This window comes from Empidonax traillii, unplaced genomic scaffold, assembly GCF_003031625.1.
Source record: "Empidonax traillii isolate 1590-97213 ecotype Southwest subspecies unplaced genomic scaffold, ASM303162v1 scaffold87:size1256882, whole genome shotgun sequence".
NCBI classification, from domain to species: domain Eukaryota; kingdom Metazoa; phylum Chordata; class Aves; order Passeriformes; family Tyrannidae; genus Empidonax; species Empidonax traillii.
This window is the reverse complement of record NW_020955280.1, coordinates 1050100-1072347: the sequence shown is the minus strand read 5'-3', so window position 1 is coordinate 1072347 and position 22248 is coordinate 1050100. Positions and strand designations below refer to the sequence as shown.

Sequence of the window (22248 nt, the reverse complement as noted above, 5' to 3'; positions counted from 1 at the left end):
TAGCCAGCTGGGGGCCTCACAATCCCCCTCTGGAACACTGCGGCAACTATCAGTGTCTGCCTCAAATCCAGCATCTCCCCAAGGCAGAAAGCTCAAGCCCTGGCAGCTCTTTGGCATTTGAGCACTTTTTCAAATAAATTTTGTTTTTAAAAAGTCAACATAAAAAATCTTATTCCCTTGGCTGAGCAGGCAATGCTCAGTGCCACCCAGCATGGGCCAAGTGTAGCTCCACTGCTGTGGCGTGCACAACCCTTGGCACAGGGTGCAGCAGGGGCTGTGGCCCCTGCAGAAGCTCCTCACTGCTTGGGATCCTCAGGAGTCCGTCCAAGTGGTGGATCTGGGGTGCATAGCAACCCCCTCAGTTCATGAACTGGGTGTACCCCTCTGCCCCGGTGACAATGACATCCATCCAGATGCGCATGGCTTCGGCCGAGGGTGCCACCATGTAGTAGAGACGGTCGTGGGTCTTGACACAGAAAGTGAGCGCAGGGTTGGGGCTCTGGAAAGGAGTAGGATGGGATCAGTGCTCTGGCCCCCTCTGAGCAACAGCATTCCCTGCTATGCCCCCCTCCCAAAGCCCAGCACTGGGGTCCTGCCCTTGGCACCCCAAGGAGCTGGCTCCATCCGAGGCCATGGACCACTCCATGAGCACCAGCAGGAGTTGCCCTGCTGCTTCCTGTGCGCTTGTCAGAGGGCAATGTGGGAGAATAGGGATGCCTCCAGAGCCTCTCAGCAGACACTAGTGCCCAGCTCCCACCTTTGCAGCACTGCGGAGGTGGTCGTAGTAAACCTCTTCGATGGCTTGGAAGTAGATGACACCCTTCAGCTTTGTCTCGTGTTTATCTGCCAGAGAGAGAGAGAGAAGTGTTGTGGACTGTGGATTATGGTATTGGGAGGGGGCGCTGGGCAGCACAGGGACTCACCCATGTAATAGGAGAGGGTGCGCTTCATGCGGTCAAAGACAAACCAGCGCTTCTTCCAAGACTTGATCTTGCCCCCCATCTTGACCAGGTAGCCCTTGCACATCTTCTCAGTCAGGATGACGTGGTAGCAGGTGTCCACACTGTGGCCCGAGGACTCAATGTGCAGCCGCAGGTTGAAATCCTCCTTGCGGATGGGGAGGTACCGTGTCAGGGGACGAGCCTGGAAAAGCAACACAGCCCTGCAAAGCCCACCAGTGGCAACGAGAGCTATGTCCCCGCACTGGGACCCTGGGAGCCAGGTGTTCCTCCCTGGTGAGGCCGCTGGAGGGTGGCAGCCTGCCTCGCACCTGCGAGAAGTGCTTCTCCCGCAGCTTGACCTCCTTCTCCACCAGCTTCTGCCGCCGCGCAGTCTCATCCTGCAGCCGGCGTTCCAGCTGCTCCCGGCGCCGGCGCTCGTCCTCCAGCGCTTGCCGGCGCAGCTCCATCTCCCGCTCCTGCCGGCACACATGAGAGCTCAGCCCCAAGGACTGGGGACCTGCTCCCCATCCAGCTGCGGTGCCAGTAAGGTCCCACTCACCCGGGACTCCATCAGCCGGGACTTCTCAGCATGTGCCTCCTTCAGCATCTTCTCCATCTCCTCAATCTTACCTGTCTCCATCCCGCTGGCACTGTAAGACAGATGCAGGTGCTGCTGCAGCAGGAAGGACCTCGAGCCAGCAGCATGCCACCAGAGCAGGCTGTACCCCAGCTGCAGGAGCTGGCCCCAGGGTTACCTGGAGATGTTGTCAGGTGAGCAGGCAGAGTTGTTGCCAGTGGAGATGCTGGTCTCCATGCTGTCTGAGCTCTCCAGGCTAAGGGTGTCATATGCATGGTCCAGCTCCTCAGCCCGGGACCCAGCGCCATGGGAACGGTGGTGGTGGAGGATGGAATGATGCACGAGCCGGGGGAAGGCAGTGGGGAAGGGGGGCTGCCCATGCAGGGCTTCCCACTGGGACTGCGCCTCAGCAGCCGCTTTTTGCTTCAGCTCTGCGAGACGTCGCTTCTGCTCCTCGATCACCTGCTGACCTGTGCCACGGGAGGATGGATCATGATGTTGAGTTAGGCATGCCACGTTCAGAGATGCACTGCAGTGGGCGAGGGGGTGGCACAGGCAGAAGACACCACAGGCCCTGCTGGAGCCAGGTAGGGATAGTAGCGGCAGAGGTGGGAGCTGCCATCACAACTCTCTGGCAAGCACGGCAATCTTGTCCAGGCAGGAGGAGGGGGCCTGGACAGTCAAGGGGGTACATGCACCAGGCTGGCAGGAGCAGGCTGGGCAAAGCATTAGCGTGTTACAGATGCACGGGGCTGTCCCTAAGCAGATGCTGAGAGGCACCTGGGGTCCTGGGCTAGTCATGCCCCTCTTATGCATGGCAGAAGGTGCCAGCAAACAGCCATGCTGCTGCCTCCAGGCTGCTCCAGGCACTCCAAGTTGCCCCACATCTCTACCTGGTAGATCACCCGGCTGCAAGGGCTCTGCTGGGAGCAGCTTGGCTGGAGACACGCCGTCGGGTGGAGGGGTCAGGAGGAGGAGAGGGGGGGAAGAGCAAGAGACTGTGAGAGAGGCAGTGCATCCCACCGGAGTGCTGCTGCTGCTGTTCCCACCCTTGGCCGGGCTCCCTTCTCCATTGCCCAAATGGCAGCGGGGGTAGCGTCTCCAAAAGTCCCACCACCCCTCAGAGCTGGGACGCAGAGCCAGAGCTCACCCTTCTGCTGCAGGGCCAGCTGGCGCTTGGTCTCGATGTCCTGCAGCGTGGCCGCCAGGTTGCGAGGCAGGCTGCCCGCTGGGCTCGGGGGGCCCTGAGCAGGACAGCAGGGGATCAGTTGCAAGGACAGGGACAGGACCTGGCACTGGGAGCATGTGACCCATGGCCAGGGTGCCCAGGTCCCCCTGGCAGCTGTACCTTGGGCGAGGGGCTGCGCCCCAGCACAGAGAGGTTTAGCTGGGAGGACGAGGGAGTCCCACTCTTCATCCGAGGGCTGGGGACACCAGCGTCACCCTCTGTTTTTGCACGATAGACCTGGGCACAGAGACATGGAGGTGAGAGGGACATGGGGGACCGCAAAAGCCCCCCCGGACAGATGGCTCATCTGTAAGCAGGGCTGAGCATCCCTTCCCCAGATCCTGTCTCATGTCAGTGCCATTCTGGCAGGGCTGCAGGCAGTAAGAAGCAGGGGCTGCCTGCCCCAGGCAGAAGGTCTGGTCTGCCCCTGCCCATGGCAGCAGGCAGGAGCCTGGCAGCATTCAGGGTGCAAGGGCCCACAGCAACATCCCCACACTGCCCCGCTCCCGCCATGGCCAGCAGTCCCAAAGCCTGAGCCTTGGCAGCAGGGAGCCAGGATTACCTGGAGAGCCTTGTGAGAGGAGTGAGCTTTAGCTGGAAGTGGAGGAGGGGAAGAAGGAGGAGAGACAGGGCAAGAGGAGGTCTCAAAGCCAGCCATGACCTCCTGGTACCATTTCTCTAAATCAAGAGCCTGGAGGCACACAGGGCCTCCTGGCAGCTGCTGCTCCATCTGGAGAGAGAGGCCACGTGAGAAAGGATGAAGGACAAATGCAGCAAGAGGGACAGATGCACAGACAAAAGGCTGTAGCATCTCTGCCTCTGCCTGCACCACTCCCCCAGAATTTGACATGCAAACCCCCAGGGATCCTGTGCACTCCCTGGCTAAGTCCCAGCAGCTGTAGGAACCCTCTGCTGCTCAAGAGAGCTGACCAAGCAGAAAGACCCCCCTGATCTGCCCCATGGGCAGTGAAGCAGCAGACAGGACAACGAGGGGTGTGTGGGCTGTCAAGAGCCTTAGCTGCTGTTCAGCTTCATCCACAGTTCTCTCCTTCCCATGCATCCCCAGCACCTCCCAGGGAGAGGACAAGGGGCCGAAGGGAGGGAAACAGGACACAAACCTCTGCAGAGATGAAGGGAGAAGAGAGAGATTGAAGAGGAGAAGTGCAGCCTGAGGATGAAAGGGCTGGAGGGGTGCAGCCCAGCAGGGAAGCAGCAGGGGTGTTGAGGCTGCCCAGGATGCCTGAGAGTTGCTCAACAGTCACGTACTGGGCAGAGAGAAGCATATTAAACCAGGAGAAAAGCAAGGACAAGTAGGCACAGGGGAATGAACAGGCAGCTCCAGCCCCCCAAAGGAAGGTACCATGTCCCAGGAGGAAGAGAAGTTGGTGCTGCTGCTACCCTGGTGCTGGGCACCAGGTCAGGTCCCCGCCTGCTTTGCATCCTCCTTGCTTGGGACCAGTGGCCAGGACTGGATCCAACAGACAAAGGGCCACCCTCCCACTCTGCTGGGCACCTGTTCTGCTCCCTGGCCCTGCTGCCACCACATCCAGAGCAGGCAAGAAGTGCACCCTGGCAAGGAGACCAGGCAGCTCGAGCCTCTGCTCCCCCTTCAGCTGCAGCCAGACAAGTCCCTTGACCTGGGATGCAGTGGGCAACCCAAGGGAGCAAACCCGAGCATGCTCTGGGGCGGGTACCTCATCGGCTGCTGGAGGTACAGCAAGCAAGAAAGAGCGCTGAGCAGCAGCAGGGGCAGCAGCAGAAGCTTTAGTGTCCAGGCTGGGGCCATGAGTATTGCTGCAGAACCTGAAAACGTCAGACAGCCTCATGTACTCCTAGAAATCCACGGCGAGGGAGAAGGAGGAGAATTAGACTCATGTGCTGGCATTATGGCACTGACTGAAAAGTGGGAGCAAACCTCCCTGTGCATGCAGGACCCAAGACTGCCTGCCCAGCCCTGTCCTGCTGCCCATGGCAGCCCCAGTGCGTGGCACTGTGCGAGGAGTGTGGTGCCCAAGCTGGGGTGGGTGTGCTGGCACCCGTCATGTTCCTGCCTTCAGCACAGCTCTGCTGAGTGCCCGCTGGGGAGAGACCTCAGGGTCCCCCAGGGCCCCGGCCACAAGGCTTCCCCACAGTACTGGATGAGGCACCTCAAGCTGCACTGAGCCAGCTTAAAATCCACTTCCCCATCCTTTCTGAACCAAACATGCTAAAGCCTGCAACTTGCTCTTATTTTAGGGAAGTCAGGCTAGCAGGACCCTACAGAATGCTGCCAGGAGGTGCCCAACCAGAGGGTAACTGGTGGGCAAGGGGAAGCACAGGGATGCCTGTGCCCCACAGAGCCACACCAGGGTTAAAACCAAGGTCAGCAGTGGGAGCTGGGATGCTCGTTGGAGTCAGGAAAGCACCTGGAATCAGCAACTGAGTGTTAATGAGCACAGCTGCCAGAGAGCTAAATGAGAAATGCCCCAGCCATGCTGCTGCTGGGCTGCCCTGCTGACTGAGGGTGACATTACTCTATGAAAGGGGTCTCTGCCAAGGAGGGGCAAGCGAGCAAGCACATGCAGTTAGTCCCACTAGTTAGTTACCTCTTGTGCCTTGGGGTAGGAGCAGGTGGCAGGAGAAGCTAAGGAGGCAGCTGCTGCTGGCAGGGGGCTCAAGGACTTAGTTCCCTCCAATAGCTCATATGGCTCTGAGATATGGAGGGTCTCCTGTTGGAGGGTAAAGATCATGTAGGCAAGGTGGGCACAGGCAGCAAGGTGGGCACAGGCAGCAAGGTGGCAGCAGCAGGAGTCCCACTGCAGGCAGGCACAAGGGGACTCTGCCATCCTGCCCCTCTTCCCAGCAGCAGGTCTGGCAGCACTGCAGCTCCCAAGGGCATCATGGTTCTGGCTCCCTGTTCAGAGCCACAAGCAGGGCAACAGAGTGACTCATTCCCACCTAAAAGTCCCCTGTGGTAGCACCAAAACACACCCATACTTGCTCTCCAGCAAGGGTGGGACCTGAAGCAGTGCTGGCCCAGGTGCTGCCCTGTTGCATTTTCCTCCTTCCCTCCCAAACTCTACAGCCCATGGAGAGACTCTGAGTGGCCAGGAGTGCCTGGCTCTGGCCAGAGGGTGCTTGGGAGTTATTGCAAAGCAGAGCTTGTGGTGCACAAGGCTCATCCCCACTGGCAACAGTGGCTCAGGAGAGCAGCCCTAGGCACTGTAGCCCCCTCTGCCCACTTACTTCTCTGAGAGCGGAGGACATTTTGGGGAAGCTCTTGCCACCTGTGACGAGCTGGTATCGCCTCTCCAGAGACATGAGCTTCTCCTTCTCCTGTGCACAAGGTGACAGTGAGAGCAGAGACAGCTGCTGATGGTTATGGGCACCCCATGGCTGGTCCCCTCCCAAGCTCACCCTTCCTGCCAGCACTCCGGCAAGAGTTGGCACAATCAGGGTCAGGGAGCCCCTGTCAGGCCCCTCATCCTGGCATTACCTTCTGCAGGAGCTGCAGGATGCCACTCCGCTCCCTGGTCAGGCGCTCGGCCTCCTGGGCACTCTGCAGCCGAATCTGGGCAGCTTGGGCATCCAGGGCAGCCACTCGCTCCTGGGGAGCAGGCAGCAGGGATGAGCTGGCTGCCAGTGAGCCATGGGACACAGCCTGGCTGTGACAGACCCACTGCCCCCTCTGCCCCTACCTTCCTGCAGGCAATGCTGCGGTTGCACTCGGCCCGGCTCTGCAGGAGCTGCTGGCCCCGTGCTTCACGCTCCTCTTCGAGGCGGCTCTCACGCTCCAGCTGCTGGAATTCCAGGTCCTCAAACAGCTTGGCCTCTGTCTCCAGTGCCTCTGCCTCCTTTAGACACACAAGGGAACAGTGGATCAGTCCCTCTGGATGGGCACCTCCTCATCCTGCAGGCAAGCATCCCACAGCAAAACCTGCATGCCCCTACATCCTGCTGGTGCTGGTCAGGAACAAGAGCTCATGGCCAGGCCTGACCAATGTCCCTGGTGTGGGCAGGTAGGCAGCTTTGCCTTCTGCAGGGCATCAGAAACGTGGGAGACATTGCCACGAGTGTCTTCCACAGGAGATGGCAATGGAGGAACCCAGAACTGGCCAGGACAGAGCAATCACCCCCATGAGATGAGAAGCTCACCAGAGGCAGGGGCTTCATCAAGCCCTTGGAGACCAGCTTACCCTCCTGAACCACATCTGGGTTGGAGCCATGCCCTGACAGGCAGCAAAACACCATGTGCCAGCATAACCACCAACATGCATCCCTGCATCACCGAGCCAGCGGGCAACAGAGCCCTCACAGACAAGCACCATGCCAGACAAACTCCTGTGTGTCCTCCCAGCCTTCACGCACCAACAGCACGTGGCAGCACTCAGCTCAGGGCCTACCTGTGCCACCCTGGCAGCCATTGCACCGCGTAACCTGTGGCGACATGTTTCACCCTGCTCCAGGAGCCAGGCAGCTGGTGCTCTCATGGCACAGCGCTGGCGTGGTGGCTACAGAGGGCCTTCATACACCAGGACCGCTCCATCGCCACCCCTGCCTGCCACACACCCAACCCACAACCAGCATGGGAGTGCCTGCCCAGAGCAGGCTGTGGCAATGGGGCTTTAGCTGGGCAGGCACTAGCCATGGGCTGAGGAAAGTCAACTGCTCCCGAAAAATACCAGATAACAGGAAAAATCTCTGCGGACTAGCAGTAACATAAACTGTCAGTGCTGTGTAAGTAAACACTCTCAGGAAATAGCAGGAGGCAGCCAGACGAGGATGCAGTGGTCCCCAAGGCTCCCCAGCCTGCCCTCCTTTGCAGGGCAGGGTCTGTGCTCGTGCCCTGCCCGGTCCCGAGCAGCTCTGCCGAGCCACCCCTGCGCCCCGGGCCCGGGCGAGCAGCAAGCTTACCAGGACGGTGGTGCCCGGTGCCAGCTGCCTCCAGCCCGGGTGTGATGCTCCCAGTGCAGCCCCGGCTGGCAGGGAAGAGCTGGCCTAAGTTGGAGCGGAGGGAGGTGGGCCATGGTCCGGGAGGGGTGGGGGGAGACACTGACCCTTCGCATCTGCTCCCGCAACTGTTCCCGCATTGACTCGGGGCACTTATCAAGGTGACTCTTCGACTCATGGTAAAGTGCCCGGAGTTGCTCTAGCTCCTTCCTTTCAGCATCAATCTTTGCCCTTTCCTGAATCAGGGGAGAACAAGAAAAAACAAAACAAAACAAAACAAAAAAAAAGGAAAAGAAAAGAAAAAGGAAAAAAAGAAAGAAAGAAGAGAGAAAACACACTACTCAGATGGGCGCCATGCAGAAGCTGTGAGTTAGAGCAAGAGTGAGAGGAGCATTCGGGTGGTTACGGAAGGGCCAGGGGGAGGGAGCATGGCAAGAGAGAACAACAGACATAGGAGCTGGGACCACAGAGTGTTAGAGCAGTTACAGCCAGCCCTCAACCTCAGCCCTGTGTTTCCAAAAACAAACTTACAGGCAGCAAAAAGATCAATGCTGATAGCATGGATAAAGTCATCCTGATCCTGCACACAGCTCCCCCACATGCACCCTCCGAACAACCACTAACTGGCTTTGTTAAGTGCTGCTCACCACTGGAATGCTGCCAGTTAAAGCACTGAAGGTCCTGAATGCAGCCTGAGGGCATGGATCACCCTCATCCATCAGCAGGAGAGGGCTGCCCACGGGGCAGCAGTGAAAACAGGAGGCTGAGGTCCAGCCATGTTCAGACTATGTCAAGTCAGTGGTAGAGCAAACACTTGCTCCTGGGCCTGAAATGAGGGGAAATTGACCCCAACCCTCCCTCCCACGGCCACAGAAGCAGTAAAATGTGGCCAGCAACAAGGGGCTGGTCTAAGGGCACCACCTCCTGCAGCACTATGAGGGGACTTGGCATTGGGAAACGCTTGCTGCAAGGAACAATGCTCCACATGGAGATGGGGGATGCATGAAAAGGGCTATAAGGGGGCACGCTGGTGGGGAGGCTGGGCTGGCACAGGCAGGTGCCTCACAAGAGGGGCTGTGGGGTGCCTAGGGGCTCCTGGGCATGCAGAGACGCCAGAGGTGATGGCAGAGTTCAGAGCAGGCACTGTTAGTGTGAGTAGTGCAGATGGGTTAGGAAAGCAGGCACTCAGGTCAGCAGAGAGGATGGGATGGGGATTTCCCTGTGCTCTTCTCCTGGTTCTGCACAAGGCTGTCCCTGGCTACAGAAGATGCCTACAAGGCACTGGAAGACCAAAACCAGAACAAAACCCCCAAACACTGTGGGGGCACTGGTGGCAGGTGCTGATGGCTGCTCTGCAGGGCCACAGACACCCTGACAGCCCCAGTACCCACAGCCATGGGGCCAGCCAGGGCTCCAGGGACGCTGGTGCCACATCATGATGGCACAGAGCTGCCAATGGGACCCAGGCACAGACTGCACAGGACCGCTGGCCTCAGGCAGCGGGGAGCTGGATTCCAGCAGCTCTCCTGCTGCAGAGCAGCTTACCCAAGGTCATGCCACACTGCCTGCAAGACTGTGGGATGGCCAGCAACCAGCAGCTGGGACAAGCATATGGAACACGCAGCGGCATGGGTGCCTTCAGGCAGTAACTGCACCACAGATGACTCCAGGGAAAGGAGGCCCAGGACATCCTCCTCAGACACCGAGATAAGTTAAACACCTGCAGTGGTTTCCCAGCCATCTCCACTGAGCTGAACACCACAGCAGCAGCTGCCTTCACTTGTGCATATGCAGCTGAGTGAGGCACCTTGCCACAAGATGCAGTTCCCTCCCCAGCAAGGGCAGGGAATGGGCAACACCAAGGCCCCCACTTCAGCACTGCCCACCACGGGCAGCAGCCACCTGGAAAGCCCCACACAAATCTCCCTGCCCAGACCCTGCCAGCGCGACAGGCAGCAGTTGAAAAGCTCCCCAAGCATCAGCCCAGTTCTCCTCTGGCAGGGCTGTTGGACCAGCCCCAGGCAGATGGACAGACGGACAGATCTCCCCACAACACAAACTAGAGGGACTGCTCCTCAAAGCCTCTGTGGAGCCCAAGGTCTGGAGAACATGTCTACAGGGGAACACTGCAGCTTGGAACATCATGGCACTGGCTGCAACTGCCAGGGAGGGTAAGACACAGATGGTGACAGTGCAAACCTGCAATGAGGCTCACCTTGTCTCGCTCCTTGCGGATGCTGGCATCCAGGCTGGTGAGCTTCTCCTGCAGCTGCTGCACTGCTTCCTGCTCCTGCTGCAGCCACGCCGCCTCTGACTCCCGCTCACCCTGCAGCAGCGCCCGCTCCATCTCTGCCTGGACAGGCACAGCCACATCAGGATGGCTGCCCCAGCTGGATCTGGCTCATGCCCATGGAATTCAGCACTGACTGGTGAGGGCAGCAAGCAGCAGGGGACCCAGCAGTGTCCACTGACTCCTCACCTCTCGTGATGTCTCCTGCAGCTGCTGCTCCAGCTCCTTGACACGGCCCTTCAGCTGGTCCAGGCGGCCGAGGACGCTGGCACGCTCCTCCTCCAGCCGCTGCGCCTCTTTGGCCCGGGGGCCCGTCAACTCCTCGTGCTGTGGAGAGGGCTGGTTGGCGTGACATGGTGCAGCATGGCACAGCACAGCGTGACACAGCTGTCCCCTTACCTCGTGGTGAGTGCTCTCGGTGCTACTGCACTCCTCTTTCAAGTTCTCCTCATCTGATCTCTCCAGGCTCTCCCTCTGCCGTAGCTCCTCAGCCGCACGACCCAGAGGCACGGCACCCCTGGGCACCCGCCGGCCAGCATCCACATCACCAGCCAGGAGCCGGGGCACGTCACCCGGCTCCGTGCTGTCCGTCTTGGTGTACTCAGCACAGAGGTTCAGGATGGTCTCCAGGCGCTGCCGCTCCTGTGGGGGAGAACCATTAGCATGGCACCTGTCCCAGCACGTGTCACGGCCAGAGCCCGTGGCACTCTGTGCTGATGGTGGGCACCAGGATATGGGCTCACTCCCTGCCCTGCTGCATGCTGGGATGGGCTGGGGACATCACAAAACATGATGCAGCCTCCCCAAACCCCCCACAAGATCCAGGCACACGATGTGCCAGGAGCCGGACACAGACTGATTACAGGCAGCAGTACCGGCCGCTGAACGCCTCTGCTATTTCCAGTCAGTGACTCAAGCTACCGCGCTGGGCGTGAGTCAGGGCTGAGCAAACAGAGCCCTGGCGGCTCAGCCTCCAGGACCAGCAGAGACACGGGCAAACCCCACCCAGGCAGCTGCCAGCTCCATAAAAACCTCCCTTGGCCCTAAATATAGACACAATACCCACAAGAGCCACAGCACTGCTGCCAGCAGACTGGCCCTGGCAGGGATGGACAACACATGGACAGTTTTGCAAAGCCAGGGGCACCACTGGCTTTCAATGGCAACCCCAGAACCGTGCCGACCCCAGCGACTTCCCTGGGCTGCTGCAAGTTGGGGGCTTTGTACTCCCATAGAGCTTCTGAGCACCCATGGCTGCTCCTGGCCATAATCCCCTCAGATAAGCCGGTAGCCTGGCAGCTGCAGCAAATCCCCAAGAGACAAGGGCTGGGTTTTAAAGTAGCAAATAATGAAAGAGGGTTTCCCACACTCAAATGTGTCCCCCCCACCCACTCCAAAGCTCACCAGGCGTTCCATCTCCTGCTCCCGAACTCGCTCCTGCCGCTGCCGCCGGTGGTACTCCAGTAGCTCATCCTCGTTGTCACTGATCTCGGTGATGCTGTTCTTGCGCTCTCGTGGCCCCGCGGGCAGCCGTGGGTCCCCCAAAGGCTTCCTGGGGGCACGGGGGCTCTGATGGGGCGAGGGCATGGCCGCTGAGCTCAGCCCATATGTTGGGCTCAGGCAAGTGCCAAAGCTGGGGCGGCGTGTGGAGGTCTCTGCCAGCAGTGGGGACGAGGGGCTCCCAGCACCTCTGGACTCTTCCGAGCCCTTGAGCCTTGCACGGGGACTGCCAGGCACCTCCCTGCCCAGCCGGGCCTGTGGGAAGGGGGCGTCAGGAGCTGCCCGGGAACTGGCGGCCCGGCGTGACAAGGAGGGGCTCAGGGGGGGCAGCTCCCGCATGCTCTCCATGTTCCTCCGAGCCAGCCGTGGGCTCTCAGGGGGCTGCAGTCGGGCCTCTGGGACTGCCCTGCTGGAAACCTGTCGGCTGGGCACCAGGGAGTCCCGCAGTTCACGGAAGGGGCTCGGGGGCCTCTCCTGCAGGGCCACCCGTGGCCGCGGTGCCACCCTGGGTGTCAGGCGGGGGCTGCCTGCCCGATGGTCGCTGAGCCTCTCAACAGGCCAAGGCTCAGTAGGACTCCCACTGGGCAGGGTGGGTGGCTGCACAGTGTGGTTGTAGCTGGAGGAACGGAGCGGGACAAGGGGGGGCACGGGTGGCCCCTGCTCCTGGCTGCTGAGCGAGGGGCTGGTGTAGCTGCTGCTGCTGGCTGGGGAGGACAGCGGAGAGAAATTCTCGTAGCTGGAGCCTCCCGAGGCAGCGCCAGGGCTAGGTGGCGGGGACAGGAGGCAGCGTCCACCTCCGTTCACCACAGGGGAGAGGGGGGACTGGCCGCAGGTTGGTGGCTTCTGGATGCCAGGGGATGCCGGCTCCTCCAGCACCAGTGAGTCCATGATGTCCTGCAGGTCCTTCTCTATTGAGCTGACGAGGGAGCTATGGCTGGGACACCCACGCTCTGATGGCTGGTGGCCCCCGTTCACCAGGGCCTCAGGCTCTGCGGGGAGACACAGGAGCAAGCAGTCAGTGTGGTGTGACCCCCGCCATGGCCCCTGCCTGGGCTGGGGTCCCACAGGCCAACCCGGCATTGTTCCTCCATGCAGCCTTACAGAGCCAGCACTGGGTCGCAGCCCCTCTTCTTTGCACCTCAAGCTGCCTGCACCCCCACTTCCACCCTTTCTCACTCTGGCTGGGGAACCAGGGCCAGGGAGGAGGTTGGAATCCCGCTGGCCCATCACCCAGGAGACAGAAACCTGAGACCACAGCCCAGCCACCCACTCTGACATCCCTGTGTCGCAGCTCCCGGCCCCAGTCCCTGGAAGGCAGCTGCCTGTGCCAGCCACCGGCACCCACCACTTGCCCCTGGCACATTCCAGCTCCCCAGCAAGGGGTCAGAGATGCGACAGCCAAAAGTTGCTGACCTGCAGCGTGTCCAGACCCACTGCCACGTCGCCCGCAGTCTGCCTGTGCCCCTGGCCAGGGTGCCCCTGCCTGGGCTGCCCTGTCCTCCCTGCGCAGCACCGATGTGCCTGTCACTCAGGGGACGAGCGAATCACGGCAGGCGTGGAGCCCAGACAGGACAGCGTGCCACCCAGGCTGCGTCACTCCCTGGCACCCAGCAGCTCCCCCACAGCAGCTGACAGCGCCTCCACTCCTGGAGAGATGTGCCACAGCCCTATCTGCGTGATCCCATCCAGTCCCATGTGGCAGAGAGGGACCACGCATGGCCTGCATCGGATGTTGTGCAGTCGCAGGATGCTCTGCAGTTGTATGATGCTCCTCAGCCTCAGCACTTCCCCACGTCCCTCCTCCCGTCCCCCAGCTGTGGGTGTGCTGCCTTCCCGACACACACGTGGCATGGGGAGACTGCCAAGCTCCTCTCCCCGTGCCAGGGCGTGCTGGTCAGAGCAGGGAGAAGGGCTACCAGCCCAGGGATCACTGCCTGGGATTTGGACATCCCCAGGAACCAGGCACAACTCTGGCACTCAACCCATTGCCCCACAGACAGGCAGACACAGCAAGATAAGCAGCTCGCAAGATGAAGGACAGCAGTCGGTGAAACGGCCTTCGAAGCCCTGGCACACCCCCCTGGCATGTAAACACTTGCTCCAGGCAGTCAGGGGGGCTCCGATGGGTGATGGCTCTGCCATGGCCAGGCTGGGCAGGGGCAGGAGCTTCGCCTCACTGCCCCCGCAGACACGCTCTTTGAAATTATATTAATCATTAACAAACATCAGTGCAGCTGCCGTACCATGCTGAGACAATGGACGGCACATCCGAAGCCAGGTATGAGCCCCACTGCCAAGTGGGAGGGCTAGGAGTCCAGCAGGACAGGGCTGGGAGAGCATCACGCGCCAGGAAGGCTTATGGTGCAGGTCAGGGAGCACCTCAGCATCTGCCTCACCCTGCCTGGGTCAAGGGGGAGTCACCTACTTGCTGGCAGCCCGTAGAAAGCCGCTGGGCTCCTGCCCCCCGCCGGGATCATGCTCTTCATCCACTTGGCCTCGGCAGGGTGGTTGAAGCGGAGGAAAGTGGCCTGGCCCAGGCAGATGGTGCACCCTTGGGAGAGAGGAGAGGCATCAGCTGATGGTTGGCAGTATCAGAGCGATGCTGGAGAGAGGGGAGATAGGAGCCAGCACAGGGAGGCAGCAGGGCGCTGCTGGCCCTAAGATGCACCCCCGGGAGGGGAGCAGGCTCCTGCTGTCAGCAGAGGCTTAGGGGAAGGCTGAAATCCAGGTCATTCCCCGGCAGCTGCCGGCAGTGAGTCGCAGGCGCAGGCACAGCTGGGGTCCCTGCTGGGGGCTGAGGGGGAGTTGGCAGCACTCCAGGGCCTGCGCGTCTGCCAGCTGCAGACAAGATAGCTCCTGTCACTGCCCGCAAAGCGCTTCTTCTTGGCCCAAAGCAGCAGCCCTTTCGGGGCAAGGCTGCCGAGTGGCCCTTCAGAGGAAGGCAGCTCAGGGTGCAGCGCCGTGGGCTGCCCACTGTCCGTTCGCCCACTGCCTGTGGTGCCAGGAAGCCACGTGCTGGCAGCGGGGAGCAGTGGGCGGCTGAGAGGCTCGGTGCTGCCGACACACCCTGCTTTGAAGCGCCTGCCAGGGCCCCGGGGAGAGGCTCACTCCGCACCAACAGCCCGAGCTGAAAATCCCTCGCCGGAGGGGATGTGTTTTTGGAGCACCCGTCAGCCCAGGCTCGCAGCAAGGCGAGTGAGAGGCCGTACAGATTAACCGCCATCGCCGCCGCGGGGGCCTGGTTCCCCTGCCCAAGTACCAGCGCGGGATGAGTCCTGTTCACCCCGACTCAGCGAGGGCATCCTGCCTGCCAGGTGGCAATGCCGGCGCCTGGTCCGTCAGCGGCTCTTCTGTCGAGAGGCATCACTGCCCTGCCCCTTCCCCGCGTGCCAGCACCAATGGAACCACGCGTCGCGCCGGCAAAGCAGGGTACCCCAACCCGCACCCCAAGGGCCGGCCTGGCAGCCCCACGGCTCGTCCAGCTGTGGCTGGGCACAGGTGCCCTTCCTTCCCCGCCGTATCCCTGCCTGCCTCCACCGGCCCCCGTGGGCAGAAGAACGGGGGACTCGTCTGACCCCTGCCCGCACCCCACAGCCCACCTGGCCCTCGTTACCCACCATGGGACCGGCGGGACCTGGCAGGACCGTCGCGCCGGAGCCGTCGCGCCCCTTCTCCGGCGGCCACGTGGCTCCATTGTCCCCCACGGGGACGCCCGCGGCAGCGCCCACGCGGGCGGCTCCCCCCTCCCCGGGGAGGGACGGAGACAGGCGGGGGGGGGGGGGCCGCAACGCTGCCGCCCGCGGGGGGCACCGGGGCTTTGTCACACGCGGAGGGACGGGAGCGAATCCCCCCGCCAAGCGCGGACACGCGTGGCCCCGCAGAACCGCACTCACCGTGCCGCCACCACCTCCACCACCACCACCGCCGCCGCCGCCGCCGCCGCCGCCGCCCGGGCAGCGCCGCACCGCCCTCGGGGAGGGGCGGGGGGCCGGGCCTCGCCCCGCCCCGCCCGGCCCGGCCCGACCCGGCGGAGACTCATTCCCAGAAAGCGGGATACGGGACTTTCGGGGACGGGATGGCGTGGGAAGGGGCCCTTGACTCTGCCCATGCTCCCCAGGAGCGGCCGTGGGGTCCAAGCCCTCCAGCCGCTCAGGCAGACCGACGTGTCCCGGCAGCCATCCCTCGGGAGGATACCTGAGGTGTTTTCCTTTGTCATCTCCCTTTCAAAACCCGGCTTAGCATCTCCCCTTGTTCTCCAAAGCCCGCCTGGCTCTCTCCCTCCCCACCTCACTTGCTGCACTTGGCAAAGCCGGTTCTCTAACTGTTCTCAAACATGCCAGCCCAGGGTACAGAGGCAGGAGCATCCCAGCTGGGATATGCAATTACAGGATGGTTCTGCCAACAGCCTGATACCTGATGGCACAACTTCCCAGGTGAACCCCAGCCTGTTCCTACCTTGGGTGAGGCGTGTGGGCCGCCGGACAGTCACACCATCGATGGCGCAGATGTTACCACAGGGGTGCAGGGTGAGCGTCCCCTGCACGTTCTCGATGTAGCAGTGCTGAGGCACCAGCCCGGGGCCTTGCAGGACAATGTCTGTCATGGCTGTGCCGATGGTGGTCTTTCCTGCCAGCAGAGAGGACAGCTCAGTGTCTCTGCCACCAGCGTGCCTGCAGGGACCGCGGGGCAGCCATCACTCACCTTCCTCCAGGGGCAGGAGTGTGATGGCAGTGCTGAGCCGGCCGCTGCCCAGGCTCACCAAATGAGGCTTCTCCGTCTGCACTTTCAGCCCCTTGCCCGTGTCAATCAGGTCCAGAGGGCTGTTCTGCAGGAGAGGGAGGGATGCTCACAGCTCCCACGAATGCAGCTCACTCCCCTGCACAGCTCAGTGGGCTGGTCTGCTCCAGAAGAGCCACACGCACAGGTGGTGTCAATGTCCAGGCACAGCCACACGGCAGCAGGACCATCCACCAGCAAGGCACAGGAGATGAGGGCTCTCTCCTGCCTGTGCTATCCACCTTGGGGAGCAGAGGTGAGCTGCCCTGGGAGCAGGAGATCTCTGAGGCTTGGGATGCATCTAAGAGGATCTGAGCTACCAGCCGCTTAGCTCAATGGGCTTTGCTGACGATCCCATAACAGGATTGGGGATGAGGAGAGGCTGGAGGACAGCACTCTTGGTAGGGCTGGCTGTGGAGGATAAGGGCTCCCAGCCAGATCCCCCTGTGGTCCTGTGTGCTCACCTGGATGACATTCTGGACTCTGTGGGTTGGGCTGGTGGGAGTCCTGCCAGATGCCTCCATGATGCCCGCCTGGAGATATCGGATGCTTCTGGACACAGGCTGCTGCCAAAACAAACAGAGAATGGCAGCACAAGGGATCACACTAGGCATAGCCTTTATTCCTCCTGCACATCACAGACAGCAGCCTGAGCATAAACCCTACCCATTCCAAACCGGCATTTGCCACCAACAGGATGCCCATCCTGAGCTCCCATCTCCACCGTGCCAGCAGCTGCCTGAAGTCAGCAAGCATCCCTGCCTGGCAAGGCACACATCCCCATCTGACCAGGGAAACCCACTTGCATGCCAGCTGTCAAGACAGACATGGTCCCAGAAGGAGACACAGCATATGTGCTCAGTTTCGGGGAGGTCTTGACCCTAAACGTCAAGAGCAGTGGGCAATCAGACCCTCAATGGCCACCAGTGGACAAAGACACACAAGCACAGGATCTGGTTGTCCCCAGCAATACCTGCCTGCCACGCACGGCACAACCCTGGTACCCCCAAGTGTGTCACCAGCGCCCCTCCCCATCACCCAGGCACACACCTCTGCTCCCACACAGCCCGACAGCAGCAGCACCTCAGGGTGCACAAGCTCGGCTGACTGTGCCATGTCCCTGCTGAGGTGGCACTCAGGCCCACGGCTAGTGGGGCTGGCTGCCCATGGAGCAGCTATGCTGCCACTCATTCTCTGCGTGGGTGGGAGGCAGCTCGGGAAGGAACGATTTCCGTCACCCGGCGCTCACGCCATGTCGGGATGCTCCAGGGTTACTAAATTTACCCTCGGCTGTTCCCCATGTCCCTCCCTTCCGCCCAGGACTGGCCAAGTGCAGCTTAACCCTTCCCATGCAGCCTAACCAGGGATTACTCTCCCCGTTAGGGATCCCGGTGCAGGGGTCACCAGGAGGAGACCCGGGCTCGGCCCCTGGCAGCATTGCCCGCTGTTCCGCCAGCCCCCGGAGGGACCCCTGCAGCTCGGCCAGCACTGGGCTCAGCTGCGGGGGCGAGTGAGCGGCTATTACACACTGTGGAAAAAATGAAACGCTGGAAAACACCAGGCGTGGGATCCAGGGCTGGGATGAAGCCCGAGTGTCTTCTGTGACACCAGAGTTGGCTGCCCCACAGCAAAGTCTCCTTGGGGACCATAGCCACCCCACGCAGAATGGGGAGAGCTGAGCTGGGGCAGGGGGAAGCAGAGATGCAGTACCCCAAGAGCAGTTCACCAGTGCCCACCAGCTACTTTTCCTTACCTGCCACCTGGTCATGGAGCTGAGTGGGACCCTCCACGGCAGAGTGCCAATGTCCCCCAGGCACTGGGATGCTGCGTTTCCTAGCATCTGGAGACCCTGCAGCCCAGCTGAGCCCTACCCCTTGCTTGCACCCAGGCCCTTTACAATGTCTGGAAAGGAGGAAAAGCCAGGAGGGGCCAGGCTGCTGCATGGGAAGGGAGTGGGGCCAGGGTGGGATCCTACTCCAATGTTAACCCCTTCCCAGCACAGCTGTACTGGTGAGACCAGATGAGAACCATGGTGGACCTCTGTCCCCTGGGCAATCATCTGCCCACCTCCTGCTGCCCAAACTCTCCACCCAACACCCCCCACTCCACAGGCAGGCTTGCCTGCCCATGAGCTAGAGGGTGACCCTGGAATCCCACTGCTGTCCGATGCACCCTGTCCCCCAGCACTGCCCTCCATCAGAGCCCCTCACCTGGCTCCTCACCACGCAAGGGACGCCTGCCGTTCCTCCCAGCCCGTCGCGCTGGGGATGCAGCCCCTCTCCAGGCGGCTCTGCCGTAGGAATGCGGAGCGGGAGCGCGGCCGCCCCAGCCGGCGCCCCACTGCTGGGATGGACAAGGCAGCCTTTCTTCTCCCACTGCCGCCTGCAGAACGCGCTGCTTGTTCCCGCCGTGGGAAGCGGTGAAGGCAGCAAATGCCAAGGGGTCGGGCTCGGTTACCACCAAACAGCCCACGGTCCCCGTGCACCCCGCGCGCAGGGCTGCCCACGCAGCCTCAGCCTCCTGGAGGACAAAAGCCCCTTTCTTCCTCCCGGCGCAGCCAGAAGCCTCACCTGGGAGGACGCCTAGCCCCTCCGATGCGGGGGCCCTGCGAACGCCGGGCGGGCTGCACACAGCCCCTGCACCCCACTGCCCACAGGCTGCGACCTGCCTGTCTGCCCCGAGCCCACACGGGGAGGGGGTGCTCCGGCGTCCACTCCTCCCGACCTACTGCTGACTCCCCAGACCCAACCTGGGCACAGCACGCTCTGCCTCACCCCCCATCAGTATGGCCAGCTGCCAGCAGCAGGCAGGCAGACCCCAGAGCTGCACCGTGTGCTGCTGGCCAGGGCACACTCGCGAGGGAGCACAGCCTGGCAGACCCTGCCGTGCTGTGTCAGCCATGCCGGGGATGCAGCATGGATGAGACAGGCACATGGCACTCCTTGCCGTGGCCTCTCCTCCCCACTCGTGGCCTGGTGAGTCACGGGAGGAAGCTGGAGTGGCCGAGCTTAGGGGTGCACACGGCAGAGCATCGCAGCCTCCGGCCAACTTGGCTGCCTGCTTGCTTCCCCATCTGCTACCGCACTTAGAGCGCGCTCACCCCTTCCCACACCCTCTGCCCCGGTAAACAACTAGCCCTTTCGGCGGCAGCTGGGAAGGGGGAGCCTGTCTCCAGCACAAAGCCAGAGGGGAGCGAGGAGCCTGCTCCTGGCCGCTACCTCCAAGTCTGAGGCTGACCCACAGCGAACAGAGGAGACCCAGCCGGCCCCATCCCACCCAGGGAAGGGGCGGTGGGGGCTTCACTGCGGTTGCTAGGACAACGCCACGATCCTGGCAATAACACCACTATAAATCAGCCGCCAGGCAGCTCCAGCGGGAGCCGAGGAATCCCGGCCACACCCGCTGATTTCACTGCTCCCGGGAAGTGCTCCCGCACCACTGCAGCACAGCTGTGCTCCTGCGGAGGCCCTGCCAGCATCACACCTCGGGTTCTCTACAGACTAGGAGTTGCCCACCATGTACTCAGGTCAGGGAGGGCATACAGCCCTGCTTTCCTGCACCCAACGCTTCCCCAGGTGAGCCAGCTCCAAAGGCTGGTGATACCATATGCAGTCCCAACCACTGCTGCAGCTCAAGCACCAACTCCAGCATCAGCATGTGCCTCCAGGCACCACAACACAGACAGGGAAACCTCCATCATGAGCTCCAGACCCCTCAAAGCTTCACAGTGGAAAGCTGCTTCTAAAAACGCTCTTGTGTCCAATGACGACTTCTCAACTGCAGGCCAGAGACTCAGGTCAGTGAGGAGCATCTGTGACTCCCACTAATAAAATCTCACAGACGATAGCACAGGATAGGTTTGGTGGGTCTTGAATTAAGCCCTTGGCATGAACTCATCACCCAGCCCTGTGTTTGCTGGGAGAGGGGAACATCCCCTCTTCAAAACAGGCATCAAGCAATCTCCTCTTTCTGGTATCTGGCTGACAGCAAGGATCCCTTGCTGTGCAATCCTGTGGCTTCATCCCCCTGCACGGGGCCCTGCCCTGATGCCCCCACACACACACATACCAACACATAGCACCACACAGTAAAACCCAAACATACAAGGAATTACCAAAAGAGCAACCAGCAGTGCTGCCCTGCAGCTGCCTCATGTCTGAGCTGCTTGTGGTGCCTGGCCAGGGGACCTGCCCCCCTGCAGCCTGTGCCTGGTGCTGGCAGCTTGCAGGGCAGCTGGAGGAATGGGGGAGAGGGCGGCCCTTCGGCATAGCAGCTGGGCCTTCTGGGGCTGCCAAATTCCTCTGGCTTTCGGGCAGCAGCTGAAGGGGCTGTGGCAGGAACGTGGCAGGAAGCTGGAGTAAACAAGGTCCAGCCATGGAGCAGGGTCCAGCCAGGCCAGCACTGTTCCCAGGCTCCCCAAGAGGATTCAGGGACAGCAGGGGTGGCCTCAGGCCAAGCACTGTCTTCCCCTCCAACCGCCCTCCGGCTGCAGCAGGATTTGGATGGGAGAGCCTCGTCCAGCCTCCCACAGAGACTATGTTGCTCTGGGGACTCCCACACCACCAAACTCACCATTGATGTGGACCACCAGACCCAGATCCAGCTCCCAGTCCACCCACACACTCCTAAAGCATTGTGCACTGACCAGCTGTATGGCTAACAGGGTCTTTCCTACTTTACTGCCTGCAGCTCCTTCCTTGCACCCCTCCCGGAGTGCCCGGGGGGCAGGGACCTCAAACAAGTCCCACACCTGGCCCTGACAGGGGCCAAGGCAGCCAAGTCCCTTCCCCTCACCCCCACCGTGTCACAAAGCTGCCCCCCAAGCACTGGGAAGGTCCCCGCAGGGCAGCACACGTTGAAACCAGCCTCACAGGCTCCCAAAGGCAGGGGCCGTCTGGGCCACGCGTAGGGGAGGGTCCCACCTCATCCTGGCAACCGCTCACCTTCACTCCTCTGGACCGGCAGCCCCTCCCGGCCTCTGCCTCTGCCGCCGCTTCGCTGTCCGCCACCGCCTGCCACGGCCGTATCCCCGCCCCGCCCGGTGCCGGCCCCGTCCCGCCCCCGCGGGGCCTGGGCTGAGCAGTCCCGGCTCCGGAAGGACCTCACGACCCCCATCCAGCTCCTTTGACAGTACTTTATTTGATTAAAGATTCAGTATTCTCTGTGTACAATGGAATGTGCTCTATTCCCTAGGCCAGGATCATACGGGGTTACAAAAAGGGGAGATCTCAGCTTGGTTTAAATATCACCCTCCAACAAATGTAAGAAAAAAAAAAAGCTCCTTGGATGCTTGAACTAACCTCGACTCAATTTTAAAAATCATACAGAGAAGCAGCTCTGGAACAGGACCGGGTTCCTGGGATTCATTGCCTACTTTGCTAGGGAGGAGGGTTTGCCCTCCCAGGACAGGACCAGGGTTGATTTCTCTCTCAGGTGCTGCCACCAGAGGAGAGACCACGGACTTCTTTGGCAGAGGACCCCAGGGGCCCATGACAGGCTGGCTGTCTCTCACAGAGCACAGTACATACACTTTTAGGGCCTTTGCCTTCCACATGCACACTCAGGCCCTCTGGCCAGAGGTGAGGTGTGCCCCCAGGGGCAGGTGATGCTTGTGACAGGCCCCAGCCACACAGGTGAGATGAGCTGGGAGGGGAGCACAGGTCTGTGAGAAGAGGCAAATAATGCTGGTGAGGCAGTGGGGGGAAGAACGGCTCAGATCAGCCCCCATGTTTCCTGGAAACCAGCATTTCCTTCTCCTCCCCCTGCCAGCACTGAACAAACACTGGTTTGGGACAGGTTCTAACAGGCAAGTAGTTACCCAGGCAGGAAAAGCTCCTTTCACCCAGGCAGGAAAAGCGTTTTGCCTCCCCAGACTCCCAAAAAAGGCCTTGCAAAGCACAAGATGGAAGCTATACCCCCTGCAGCAGGAGCCAGAGCACCTGGAGCTGAACCATCACAGCACAGCAGGGCTGGAGGAATGGCAGTAACCGGGTGGGACAAAAGGACC

General features: G+C 61.4%; 1 protein-coding gene across 4 annotated transcripts; it reads right to left on the bottom strand.

The window, feature by feature from the left end:
* Window positions 1–53: 53 nt before the first annotated feature.
* PHLDB1 (pleckstrin homology like domain family B member 1) lies at window positions 54–18248 on the bottom strand. 4 transcript variants are annotated; one of them, XM_027881393.1, is made up of 25 exons: window positions 17995–18248; window positions 16706–16807; window positions 16167–16290; window positions 15921–16091; window positions 13891–14016; window positions 11370–12454; window positions 10365–10607; window positions 10155–10292; window positions 9891–10028; window positions 7783–7911; window positions 6424–6579; window positions 6222–6332; window positions 5972–6061; window positions 5332–5454; window positions 4441–4578; window positions 3309–3476; window positions 2867–2983; window positions 2669–2762; window positions 2412–2456; window positions 1697–1988; window positions 1501–1591; window positions 1271–1417; window positions 924–1143; window positions 758–843; window positions 54–499 (listed from the first exon to the last, which is right to left on the bottom strand). In XM_027881393.1, the coding sequence occupies exons 1-25, from the start codon at window positions 18079–18081 to the stop codon at window positions 359–361; spliced, it is 4362 nt and encodes a 1453-aa protein (XP_027737194.1). In that variant the 5' UTR covers window positions 18082–18248; the 3' UTR covers window positions 54–358. The 4 variants fall into 4 exon arrangements, with proteins under 4 accessions (XP_027737194.1, XP_027737195.1, XP_027737196.1 ...); XM_027881394.1 differs by lacking the exons at window positions 3309–3476; window positions 4441–4578 and having other exon boundaries at window positions 17995–18247; XM_027881395.1 differs by lacking the exons at window positions 3309–3476; window positions 4441–4578; window positions 5332–5454 and having other exon boundaries at window positions 17995–18245.
* Window positions 18249–22248: the final 4000 nt, after the last annotated feature.

Bases quoted from the DNA above. Each gene is read 5' to 3' on its own strand.
- PHLDB1 (XM_027881393.1), bottom strand. From the start codon at position 18,081: ATGCTAGGAAACGCAGCATCCCAGTGCCTGGGGGACATTGGCACTCTG. The intron at 16,291-16,705 runs GTGAGCACACAG...CCTCTCCTGCAG, and splicing joins GAGTCCAGAATGTCATCCAG to AACAGCCCTCTGGACCTGAT. The intron at 500-757 runs GTGGGAGCTGGG...ACTCCTTTCCAG, and splicing joins ACCTCCGCAGTGCTGCAAAG to AGCCCCAACCCTGCGCTCAC.